General features: G+C 40.3%; 2 protein-coding genes across 2 annotated transcripts; one reads left to right on the top strand and one right to left on the bottom strand.

Annotated features, from left to right (window-relative positions):
* Positions 1-535: 535 nt before the first annotated feature.
* On the bottom strand, positions 536-5,376 carry LOC131623402 (uncharacterized). The gene is made up of 7 exons (XM_058894413.1): positions 5,140-5,376; positions 4,428-5,061; positions 3,711-4,325; positions 2,815-3,143; positions 2,445-2,736; positions 1,091-2,258; positions 536-539 (listed from the first exon to the last, which is right to left on the bottom strand). Exons 1-7 carry the CDS (start codon positions 5,374-5,376, stop codon positions 536-538), a joined length of 3,279 nt encoding a protein of 1,092 aa, XP_058750396.1.
* Positions 5,377-8,973: 3,597 nt separating this feature from the next.
* Positions 8,974-12,191, top strand: LOC131623401 (zinc finger BED domain-containing protein RICESLEEPER 2-like). The gene is made up of 3 exons (XM_058894412.1): positions 8,974-10,595; positions 11,472-12,018; positions 12,111-12,191. The coding sequence occupies exons 1-3, from the start codon at positions 8,974-8,976 to the stop codon at positions 12,189-12,191; spliced, it is 2,250 nt and encodes a 749-aa protein (XP_058750395.1).
* Positions 12,192-12,836: the final 645 nt, after the last annotated feature.

Here is a 12,836-nt window from a genome sequence, read left to right as displayed (position 1 = left end):
TAGATTCATACTTATCTCATCAAAGTATTCAAAATCAATCACAATTGAATAGACAAGGATTTATGGAATATACTTATCCAACATTATGTATAATATTCCACATAAACAAAATGAATGGAATTATCGGTGATGTGTGTCATAAAACACCACTCTTCAGACATTCATATGCATAATAATGATTAAGGAGGGGTCCGATTACGATTAGAATCCGAAACTGCCCTCAGGGGAAGGAAAAATATAGTTCTGCCCAGCACTGGCCGCTTAGCGGCCTGTAAGCGGGCTTTCCAGGGCCGAACTTCAACTGTTTCCCCGCTTAGCGGTCTCACGTCCGCTTAGCGGGCTCGCGATTTTTTATTTTCTTCGCAAACAGCATCCTCCGCTCAGCGGGAAAACTGGGTCCGCTCAGCGGAACCGCGAATTTCTGGAAAAATGCTCAGCACCGCTTAGCGGCCTTAGCCCGCTTAGCGGCGCATAGCAGATACAGAAAAACGCAGAACTCATCAGTTTTGTCCTGGGGTACTTTAACCCCTTGATTTCACCTGCATGCACGAATTAAAGATATATCCAGCCAACATACAGTATGAACAAGCAATAAACAGCATCGAAACATGTTATTAGCAAGGATTTAAGCATAATCTCTCAAAACCCTTAAACCCCAAAAATCCCAAAAGAGTCAAAACCCCATTTTTCTATCTATGGACTCACCTTAGATGAACGAAGTAGAGCTGGAGCAAGGGAGATTTGGACGAAAATCAGAGCTTTGGGACAGATTCTTGAACATGCAAGTGTTTAAGTTCTTGGAGTGGCTTTCCTTCTATTCTCTTCCTCTTCTATTTCACGTTTCCAATCTTTCCTCCCACAAAATCTGTTTTTGTTTTCACAATGAAGAGGAATTGCCTTAGCCAAACAACTCCTTACTCTAATCAAGTGCACTAAGACTATAATGCCCTCCAACTAGGTCCAATTGTCCAATTTGCCATTTTGTTCTATCTCAACTAATGTTATTACCATTTATTCTAAAAAGGGAATAAATAGGACATTACATTCTCCCCCCCTTAATTAGGATTCGTCCTCGAATTCGAAAACTTACCAGAACAAATGAGGGTAGGATTCACGCATCTCCGACTCAAGCTCCCACGTAGCTTCCTCCGGACGCGCTTCGTCCCACAACACTTTCACGAGAGGTATCACTTTGTTCCTTAGGGACTTGCTAGCATGCTCCAAAATACCGCAGGGCTGTGGATTATAGGAGAGATCTGGTTCTACCTCAACGGAATCCGGGAGGATGGGGTGAAAAGTGTCAGGCACGAACCTTCGGAGTTGAGACACATGGAACACATCATGCAGACCGGATAGCGAAGGTGGCAATGCTAATTGATACGCCACTTCGCCTACCCGACTCAAAATCTGGTAGGGTCCCACATATCTCGGACTAAGCTTACGCGTTCTGAACGGCCCTCCCAATCTCAATCTCGGGGTGACCTTCAAATACACGTGGTCTCCAACTTCAAATTCCAAAGGTCTTCTTCGTTTGTCCGCATAATTCTTCTGTCGGTCTTGGGCCTTCTTAAGGTTATCTTGAATCACTTTGACCTTCTCAGTGGTCTCTCGTATAATTTCCGGTCCAAGGATACTCTTTTCTCCCACTTCAGCCCAACACACCGGAGATCGACACTTTCTCCCATATAGAGCCTCATAGGGAGCCATACCCAAGCTGGCATGGTAACTGTTATTATATGCGAACTCTACCAAGGGTAAATGATCCTTCCAACTCCCACCTACTTCCAGAATACAAGCTCTTAACATATCTTCGATCGTCTGAATGGTTCTTTCTGTTTGTCCGTCAGTTTGAGGATGGTTGGAAGTACTCATATCCAGTCTAGTCCCCATTTCCTTATGGAACGCCTTCCAGAATCTCGAAGTGAACTTTGGATCTCGATCAGACACTATACTGGATGGCACACCATGCAACCGCACAATCTCCGCTATGAAAAGTCTCGCGAGATGCATTACCTTGTGGGTCGTCTTTACAGGTAAGAAGTGAGCAGACTTAGTCAACCTGTCCACTATTACCCATATAGAATCGTATCCGCCTTGAGCACGAGGCAATCCCACAATGAAGTCCATAGAGATGGAATCCCACTTCCACACCGGTATCTCTAATGGTTGTAACATTCCGCCTGGTCGCTGATGTTCAATCTTAACTTGCTGGCAGATAGGACACCGTGCCACATATTCTGCAATCTCCTTCTTCATTCCTGGCCACCAAAAGTCTTTCTTTAAATCTTGATACATCTTGGTCGACCCAGGATGAATAGAAAATCTACTCTTGTGCGCCTCATCGAGAATTAAGCGTTTCAGTTCAACATCATCCGGTATACACATTCTTCCATTAAATAAAAGAAGTCCATCAGGTGCTCTATTATAGTCGGGCATACACTCACTTGCTTGCAATTGTTCGTCATATCCTTGAGTCACTCGAACTCTCTCCCGCAGTTCGTTCTGAATACTCAAGTTACTAATTAGTACACCATTGGGTGTCCAATCGAACTGGAGGTTGAGGTTCCGAAACTTCTCTAATAATCCATGTTCTAACATCATCAACTCTGCAACCCGAAATTCCTTCCTGCTTAAGGCATCCGCCACTTTATTAGCCTTCCCTGGATGGTATTTCAGTTCAAAGCCGAAATCTTTAAGATACTCCATCCATCTTCTTTGTCGCATGTTCAACTCTTTCTGATCGAAAAGGTACTTCAAGCTTTTATGATCACTGAACATCTCAAAGTGAACTCCATACAAGTAGTGACGCCATACCTTGAGTGTAAAGACTATTGCCGCAAGCTCAAGATCATGAGTAGGGTAATTCTCTTCATGAGATTTCAATTGTCGAGACGCATAAGCCACGACTTTACCGTCTTGCATCAATACTCCGCCTAAACCTCTCTTAGAAGCATCACAGAACACTTCGTAAGATCGGTCTGGGTCTGGAATCACTAGTACAGGTGCAGTAGTCAACTTCTTCTTAAGTTTCTGAAAACTCTCCTCACATTCGGAGTCCCACTCAAATGCAACCTCCTTCCGAGTAAGTCTTGTCAATGGTAATGCTAATTTAGCGAATCCCATGATAAATCTCCGGTAATAACCTGCCAAACCCAGGAAACTTCTGACTTCTGTCACACTCTTCGGTCGATCCCAATTCACCACCGCTTCTACTTTAGAAGGATCCACTGCCACGCCTCCTCCTGAGATGACGTGACCAAGGAAACTTACTTCGGATAGCCAAAATTCACACTTACTGAACTTGGCGTACAATTGCTTCTCTCGAAGAGTAGATAACACAATCCGCAAATGCTCTACGTGTTCTTCCGAAGAACGTGAATACACCAAGATGTCATCAATGAAGATCACTACAAACTGATCCAGGTACGGTTGAAAAATTCGATTCATATAATCCATGAAAACCGCCGGAGCATTAGTCACACCAAAAGGCATAACTAAAAACTCGTAATGACCATACCGAGTCCTGAATGCAGTCTTAGGTACATCTGAACTCTTAACCCGAATCTGATGATACCCTGACCTGAGATCAATCTTCGAGAACACACTGGCTCCTTTCAACTGATTTAGGAGGTCATCAATCCGCGGTAAGGGGTATTTGTTCTTTATAGTGACCTTATTCAGCTGACGATAGTCGATGCACAAACGCATACTCCCATCCTTCTTTTTCACCAATAGAACAGGAGCTCCCCATGGAGAAACACTGGGCCGAATAAAATGCTTAGCTAGAAGCTCTTCTAGTTGGCTCTTCAGTTCTCTGAGTTCAATAGGAGACATCCTATATGGAGTGATAGAAACTGGGGCAGTACCAGGAATAAGATCAATTGAGAATTCCGCTTCCCTTTCCGGAGGAAGAGAAGTGATATCCTCAGGAAAGACATCAGGATATTCGCACACTACAGGTATTTCCGACAATACCACTCTCACGGAGGGTTCCTCGGAAAGAACCAAAAGAAAAGATCTTTCTTGTGAAAAGAGATAATTGACCGCGCTGATCGTACCTTCAATCAACTTGGTAATTGCATCATCGGAGGATGTTTCTTTAGCAGGAATGAATATGGCTTTTTCCTTGCAACCAATATATACCGAATTAAGAGACAACCAATCCATTCCAAGAATGACATCAAGTCTCTTAAGAGGTGAACAAATTAGATCGATCGGAAAGTCACAGCCATTAAAAGATACTGAACAATCTTTACAAATCAGTCGAGCCTCCACGGTATCATCTGTTGCCGAAGAAATGATCATAGGATCGGGTAATGGAGTAACTTCCAAACCAAGTTGACAAACACACTCGGTTGAAATGAAGGAATGAGTAGCTCCACAATCAACTAAAACACATAATGGTTGGTTATTCACATAACAAGTACCTGCGATGAGATTGTTGTTTCCTTTGGCCTTTCTTGCATCTAAGGTATAAACACGACCTGTAGTCTTCTCCTGATCTTTCTTCTTTGGACAAAACGGGGATTTGTGACCCGACTCGCCGCATCTGAAACAAGTAATTGGAGTAGGTTCGCACTCCCCAGTATGTTTCTTCTTGCACTTATGACAATAAGGAGGTTGAGCCGATTGGTCGCCATATCCTTGCTTCTTCTTTGGTGGAAAACCACGGGGCTTCAGGTGTTGAGCAGATTTCCCTTGTTCCCTGTAGTTAGTCCTGTTCTGGTTCCTCTCTTCTTGAACCCTCTTTAGGCTGTTCTCCGCAACATAACATTGCCTCAAACATTCAGCATAAGTAGTAAACTCCCTCTGAGACACACTATGAGCAATGTCGGCCCTCAAACCCATCAAGAATTGATCAATCTTCCATAACTCATCAGGAGCATAAACAGCCTGTCGTGAGTAATCAGCCATGTCTTCGAACTTTTCAGCATACTCGGAAACAGACAAGTTGCCTTGCTTGAAATTCTGGAATTCTCTTTCTCTTTGGGTTCGAACACTGTTAGGGAAATACTTCTCCAGAAATGCCGCCTTGAAATGATGCCAGTCTTTAGGGATCTCCTGGGTAGTGAAATAGGTAGATGCAGTATTCCACCACCTAAGAGCTGGTCCTTTCATCTTCTGAGTAGCGAAGATCACCTTCTCTTCTTCATTACACTGAATTTCCTGAAATATCCTCTCCATACTAGCCAACCAATCATGGGCTACTACTGGGTCTAAGCCACCTGCAAACTCTGGAGGATCCATTCTGAAGAAAGCACGAAAATCTGGCCCTATTGGAACTTGTGGAACAGGAACTGGAGCAGGAGGTTGTTGTCCTTGCATACCCTGCATCATCTGCATCATCATCTGATTCTGCTGTTGCATCTGTTGCATTATCTGTTGCCAAGGTACGCCTGCATTCCCAGCTGCTTGCTCGGGTTCCACATTCCTAGTTCTCGGCCTTCCGGGACCTCTGCGTTGCTCAGCCATCTCCCTGTCTGTCCTACACACGGAATTAAGTTGATCAGGCTCAATGCCATAGGTAAGACACACGGAATCATGCCGGCTATACACATATGAGGCAGAATTGTACTGCATTATGATGTGTCTTTAGCAAAGCCGAGAATCGACCTGCTCTGATACCAACTGTAACACCCCACACATATTTGTCTAGAATAATATGCATAAAGTATTATATATGGTTCATAAAGACAACGATTACACAATGTCGCAGCGGAAAGATAGTAAAATCATCACAAGTAAGAGGTACAAAAAGCCGAATGTATCATGGCCCAAATGATAATACATCCAAAATAGTACAATATTCAACATGGTACTACAAAAGCATAAGACACGAACAAAAGATAATATCTAGCAACAACGCCAAAGGACTAATCCGCCTTGCCTTTGCCACGATCTTGCCTTGAACCACCTGAAAAAGATAGAATTGGAATGGGATGAGATTACTAAATCTCAGTGAGTCCGCCTATCCTATTAGTCCACTCGGATCTAAAGGGTACATGCAAAACAAACGAATCCACCATGGATTCGGGTAATCCTCACATCCGGTACAAGTACGGAGCAACCAAATGATTTATCCACCATTGGACTCATCACATACAAACACACAAGTATATCACAAACAAGTATGCAAAACCCGTATCCGTATACGGGGAATCAAGAAGTGTAATAAACCTCGGCTAGATTATGGAACGAACGCACCCTCGATGAGTCCACCCATGCCTAGTGTCAAGGGACTTGTACAAGCTCACTGCAAGATGGTTAAACGGGTTCGCACAAGCCTAAGTGGCCGCGAGATGACATTAGCCTAAATGGCGTCATTGTCCCATTAACCTTCTTCACGCAAGTGGGTTACACCGAGTACAAACCGCCATCTTGACGCATGGTCCCACCGGGCGAAAGCCTAGTATTAGTCTACATGACTTTACTAGAGGTGAGTTACAATCATTATGTAATAGCCTACATGGCCACATAACCCCACCATACCGTGCACGCAAATGTGTCATCGTCAATGAGTATAGGCCCCTCACGGCACTCACGAGTACACTACAACGGTAGCTCAGGTGCGCGACCTCTGATCATAACATCGGACTATTCCACGGACCACATGATCCAGGATAATACCTTACATCATAGTAAAAGGTATATCCCAACCTAACCCCCGGCCACTTCGATTCAAGCATACGTACACGCATCAAGTGTAATATCATAACACAAGCCAATCCGAATGTTCAACCAAAACATTGGACATCAATATAGATTCATACTTATCTCATCAAAGTATTCAAAATCAATCACAATTGAATAGACAAGGATTTATGGAATATACTTATCCAACATTATGTATAATATTCCACATAAACAAAATGAATGGAATTATCGGTGATGTGTGTCACAAAACACCACTCTTCAGACATTCATATGCATAATAATGATTAAGGAGGGGTCCGATTACGATTAGAATCCGAAACTGCCCTCAGGGGAAGGAAAAATATAGTTCTGCCCAGCACTGGCCGCTTAGCGGCCTGTAAGCGGGCTTTCCAGGGCCGAACTTCAACTGTTTCCCCGCTTAGCGGTCTCACGTCCGCTTAGCGGGCTCGAGATTTTTTATTTTCTTCGCAAACAGCATCCTCCGCTCAGCGGGAAAACTGGGTCCGCTCAGCGGAACCGCGAATTTCTGGAAAAATGCTCAGCACCGCTTAGCGGCCTTAGCCCGCTTAGCGGCGCATAGCAGATACAGAAAAACGCAGAACTCATCAGTTTTGTCCTGGGGTACTTTAACCCCTTGATTTCACCTGCATGCACGAATTAAAGATATATCCAGCCAACATACAGTATGAACAAGCAATAAACAGCATCGAAACATGTTATTAGCAAGGATTTAAGCATAATCTCTCAAAACCCTTAAACCCCAAAAATCCCAAAAGAGTCAAAACCCCATTTTTCTATCTATGGACTCACCTTAGATGAACGAAGTAGAGCTGGAGCAAGGGAGATTTGGACGAAAATCGGAGCTTTGGGACAGATTCTTGAACATGCAAGTGTTTAAGTTCTTGGAGTGGCTTTCCTTCTCTTCTCTTCCTCTTCTATTTCACGTTTCCAATCTTTCTTCCCACAAAATCTGTTTTTGTTTTCACAATGAAGAGGAATTGCCTTAGCCAAACAACTCCTTACTCTAATCAAGTGCACTAAGACTATAATGCCCTCCAACTAGGTCCAATTGTCCAATTTGCCATTTTGTTCTATCTCAACTAATGTTATTACCATTTATTCTAAAAAGGGAATAAATAGGACATTACAATATATATATATATATATATATATATATATATATATATATATATATATATATATATATATATATATATATATATATATATATATATATGGGGAGTCGTTTAAGTTGCTTTTTTTTAAAAATTTCATTTAAAAATTGAATATGTGGCATTAAAATTAACATGAATGAGGTGTTAGTAGGGCTGTAAATGGAGATGAAGAACCGAAATCCACCCAGGAACTGGACCATTGGACCGACCGAAACAAATTTTGGTCTAGTAATGGATATAATTTTAATCCGTATCCATAACAAAGAACCGAACCATTTATCCAACGGATACCCGGTAAGCATGCATATAAATTCTTTAGTTTTTTCATTTCATCAATTTTTTCCTCTCTCTTTTTAGTCCCTCTCTCGTCTCTCTCTCTCTCTCTCTCTCTCTCTCTCTCTCTCTCTCTCTCTCTCTCTCTCTCTCTCTCGTCTATCACTCTTCCGTTCCGTCTTCTAGGGTTTCTTCTTCCTCCCAAATTCTGATCAAGCCACAGTGGTTCCTTGCATGAGTGTTTGAATCATTTATGTTAGTGTAATTTGTTCAAGACTTCAAGCCTACTACTAGTACTACAATCGTGTAATGTTTCCAAACTCTTATATTTCTTATTTCTGTTCGCCTATTGTTTACAATGTTTGCATGTTTGATATATTGAATACTTCTTTACCTGGTATTAATTTTCACATAAAATGTTGTGATTTCGGAATCGTTCTTGACCCTGTTTCAATGATGTTACAAAATTTTGACCTAAACAGTTTGAGTATTTGATTTGTTGTTTATATTGCTTGAATTGTGATAAAAAATGTCTGAGAGTATGATTATGTTGATGAGTATTGTTTTCATTAGGGTTTTGGGGTTTTGAACTGAGGTTATTTCTGTTTAAATTTCAAACACAATTTTGACCTAAATTGTTTGAGTATTCGATTTGTTCTTTATATTGCTTGAGTTTTGAGAAGAAATTGTTTGAGTATTTGATTTTGTTGTTGAGTTTTGTTCTACATTAGGGTTCGGCCTTAGGGTTTTGAATTGAGGTTCTAATTTATTTGTGTTACTCAATTTTGTTCATATTTCATCATACATTATTGTTTGATTGATATTTTTTCTTTTTGCCATGTCTTTTCAAGATTCTTCATTGACTCCAACAATGGATGATCTTATTGATATTAACATGATGCTTGATGGGAGTTGGGAAGAGGAGACAACGGACGGGGGAAATTTAGAGATTGGCGAGATGATTGATTTGGACCTTCTAGTTACACTTCCAAATGACAACACTACTCAAAATACAACAACTACTCAAAATACTTCTACTACACAAAATACAACTACTACACAAAATACAACTACTGTTGATGATGGTGCAACCCCTCCAGTTGACCCAGATCAGAGTTCTCAAAGTCAAAGAAATGCATTTGGTAAAGCTCCTCGTCCTAAGAAGTCTGCTATACATACTGAAATGGTTCTTATAGAACTGCCTAATGGTACCAAGAAGTGGAAATGCAAATGGTGTGGTAAGCTTTACACTTATGATGTGAAATGGAAAAGTACTTCTAATGGTAAGAAACATTTAGAAAACTGCATTCAGAGAAAGTTGAGGCTGAAAGGTAATACTGACAAACATGTTGCACAATCTAGGTTAAATGTAGGTGATGATAATACTCCTAGTTTGGCAACTTGGACATATAATCATGCTAGGGTTAGAGAGGTTGCAGCTCATATGATTCTAGGTCATGAATTTCCTTTTTCTGTTATGGAAGGTGTTATCTTTAATGAGTTTCTTAGAGAAATTTATCCATGGTACAAAAATATTACTAGACAACAGGTTAAGTTTGATTGTGAGACATTTTATGAGGCTGAGAGACTTAAGATGAAAAAGTCTATGTCTTTGATTAACAGGATCAGTCTTACAACTGACTTGTGGTGGTCCGGTGAGCAGAGGATAGGTTATATGACTGTGACTGGTCATTTCATTGATTCAAAATGGCAGTTTCACAAAAGAGTTTTATCTTTTAAGAATGTGCCACCACCACATTCAGGTGAGGTTTTGTGTAGGGAATTGATTAAGGTCATGGGTGACTGGGGCATAAGGGATAAGGTTGTTTCAATTTCAGTTGATAATGCTAGTGCCAATGATAAGTGTATTGTTAGGTTGAAGAGAGATTATTCTGGTAGGAGAAATCTACCATTGAATGGTAAACTGTTTCATGTGAGATGTTGTGCACACATCCTAAATTTGTTGGTTCAGGATGGTCTTGATATGATTAAAGTGAATGTTGATAAGATTAGGAATGGGGTCAAATACTTGATGAATTCTGAAACTAGATGCAAAGCCTTCAAAAAATTTGTTGATGAGTTACAACTTGAAAGCAGAATGCAAGTGTTGGATACTAAGACTAGGTGGAACTCAACTTGGTTGATGTTGTCCACTGCATACCACTACAGAGAAGTCTGGCCTAGATATGCTGAAGAAAATGGTGCATTTCTCAACTATTTGCCTAATGCAAATGATTGGGAAGATGTTCATGATATTTGCAAGTTCTTGGAGGTTTTTGCTGATGTTACATCAATTATTAGTGGTACCTCTTACCCTACTGCTAATTTGTTTTTGGCTGAGCTTTACATGGTGAAGGTTCTACTTGACAACCCTTCAAGTATCTCAAATAATCCTCAGCTGCAAGCGCTTGCTAATGAAATGAAGTTGAAATATGACAAGTATTGGTCAGAGTCTAATACATTGATTTCTATTGGTGCAGTTCTTGATCCAAGGTATGTACATTTTACAAGTAGATAGTTAATTATGTTGCCATTGTATTATACAATAGGTAGGTACTATTCTGCTTTGTATGTTGCCTTGAGATTCAACCTTGGCCTATGATAAATTCTGTTGCCTAAGTTATACATCTCGGGGCCACTTCTATGTCTGTGATCTGCTTGTGGTTCTGTTTGATGAATTATTCATATGATGACTTCTGTTGCCTTATTGTGTACTTCTATTTTATTTAATCTTGGCCTATGATGAATATTGAGGCCACTTTTATATCTCTGATTTTCTTGTGGTTATGTTTGATAAATTCTTCATAGGATGACTTTTGTTGCCTTGTTGTATACTTCTGTTTGATTTAATCTTGGCCTATGATGAATTTTGTTGCCCATGAAATACATGTTGAGGCCAATGATTTCTGTTGCCTTATTGTGTACTTCTGTTTGATTTAATCTTGGCCTATGATGATTTCTGTTGCCTATGAAATACATGTTGAGGCCTATGATTTCTGTTGCCTTGTTGTGAATTGAGAATCAACCTTGGCCTATGATGAATTCTATTGTCTTGTTGTGAATCTGAGGCCAATTTAATTATCTAACATTGTGAGTTGTGACTCAATTGTGCCTATGATTAATTATGTTTCCTAGTGAGTTGTTTGTGACTCAATTGTGCCTATGATGAATCTGAGGCCAATTCTGTTACCTTCTTCTGATGTGACTTTAGTTGTGTCTAGGGAAAATTCGGTTACCTCATGGTGTCTTTTGTTGCCTATGATGAAATCACATTCTGAGACCAAACATTCTGTTACCTCATGGTGTCTTTTAGTTGTGTCTAGGTATAGCTGAATTTAAGTTGGTTGACAACTCTACTTGTTCAAATAGGTATAAAATGATCTTCATCAAATGGGTATATCCCTTCTTGTATTTAAATCCTACTCAAGCCACTGCCAATGAACAAGAGTTGGACACCAACTTAAAATCTCTCTTCCAATTATATCAAGATACCTATGGAACCAATGGTGAGAATGTCCCTGTATCTGAGAACCCAGAGGTCGTGTCTAGTTCTGGGTTGGGAAGGAGGGGTTTTGAAATGTTTTTAGAAACTGTTGTTGGTAACACTATTTCAAAATCTGATCTTGAATTATATCTTGAGGAGCCTCCCTTGAAAGTTCCCCCTAAAACTAAGTTTGATGTTTTAACATGGTGGATGGGGAATGAAGCCAAGTATCCTGTTCTTAGTAAATTGGAAAAGGATATTCTAACTGTTCCAGTTACAACTGTTGCTTCTGAAGCAACTTTTAGTGCTGGTAAAAGAGTTATTGATCCGAAACGATTTTCAATGAAAACTAAGACAGTTGAAATGGTTCTTTGTGGGGGTGATTGGGTGAAGGAGAAGTATGGAATTAAAAAGGGCTGCACTGCTAGCATTGTAAGTAACCTTTGATTATGTTTATGGATGGTCTATTTTAATTGAATAATTATATTACTTTTGCTTATGAAGTTATCTTTTTACTTTTGTAGCTTGAAGAACTACAAGATGAACCTTTAGCATATCATTTTGGTGAGGATCCGGTTGTCGCTTCTTCTACAACAGCAACTTGAAGATATAATGCAATGCCAATGATAAGATTGTTCTGAGGCATTAACAAATGTAATGATATTTTGTGTTTTTTTTAAAACAAAATTTGCATAACTTAAACTTATGTTTGAACAAGTTTTAATTATTTGCATCAACTTTCTATTTTGAACATGTGACTTATTATGTGAATTTTTATCATATGATGTGAATTTTGATCAAATGTAATGTGAATGTCAAATGTCAAATACTCGAATTGGGATGAGAAAATGATGTGAGTTGATTATGTGAATTTTGCTTAAAATCTTCATTTTTTTCTCTCTAATTCGGGTGGTCTGGATACCCGATCCGAAATTATCGGTCCGGTTTCGGTTTTCAATACAATTTCCTCAAGTATCTGGTCCGTTCTCGGTTTACCCGAAGGTACCGAATCGGTTTCGGTTCAAAAATTTAACCAATATTGTTTTGGTCCGGTCCCGGTTTATCCGGTTAAGTGTTCGGTCCAACTCTCGGGACCTTGAATACCCAGACCGGTCTGTAACGCCCCAGACTGCTTTCGGGATGATCGACTAACCCAACAAACCAACACGAGTCTTTTCAGCATGCTTTGACCTCACTCGCACGCTTTTCGGGATACTTCCCAGAAGGTCACCCATCCCAAGACTACTCCA

This window comes from Vicia villosa, unplaced genomic scaffold (genome assembly GCF_029867415.1).
Source record: "Vicia villosa cultivar HV-30 ecotype Madison, WI unplaced genomic scaffold, Vvil1.0 ctg.000063F_1_1_1, whole genome shotgun sequence".
NCBI lineage: Eukaryota > Viridiplantae > Streptophyta > Magnoliopsida > Fabales > Fabaceae > Vicia > Vicia villosa.
This window is presented reverse-complemented; position numbering and strand designations above follow the sequence as displayed.

Coding starts and splice junctions, on each gene's coding strand:
- LOC131623402 (XM_058894413.1), bottom strand. CDS start 5,376: ATGCAACAGATGCAACAGCAGAATCAGATGATGATGCAGATGATGCAG. Junction 5,062..5,139: donor AGTGTAATGAAGAAGAGAAG/GTGATCTTCGCT, acceptor TTCACTACCCAG/GAGATCCCTAAAGACTGGCA. Junction 4,326..4,427: donor AAACAACAATCTCATCGCAG/GTACTTGTTATG, acceptor TTGGTTTGGAAG/TTACTCCATTACCCGATCCT.
- LOC131623401 (XM_058894412.1), top strand. CDS start 8,974: ATGGATGATCTTATTGATATTAACATGATGCTTGATGGGAGTTGGGAA. Junction 10,596..11,471: donor GGTGCAGTTCTTGATCCAAG/GTATGTACATTT, acceptor TTGTTCAAATAG/GTATAAAATGATCTTCATCA. Junction 12,019..12,110: donor AGGGCTGCACTGCTAGCATT/GTAAGTAACCTT, acceptor TTACTTTTGTAG/CTTGAAGAACTACAAGATGA.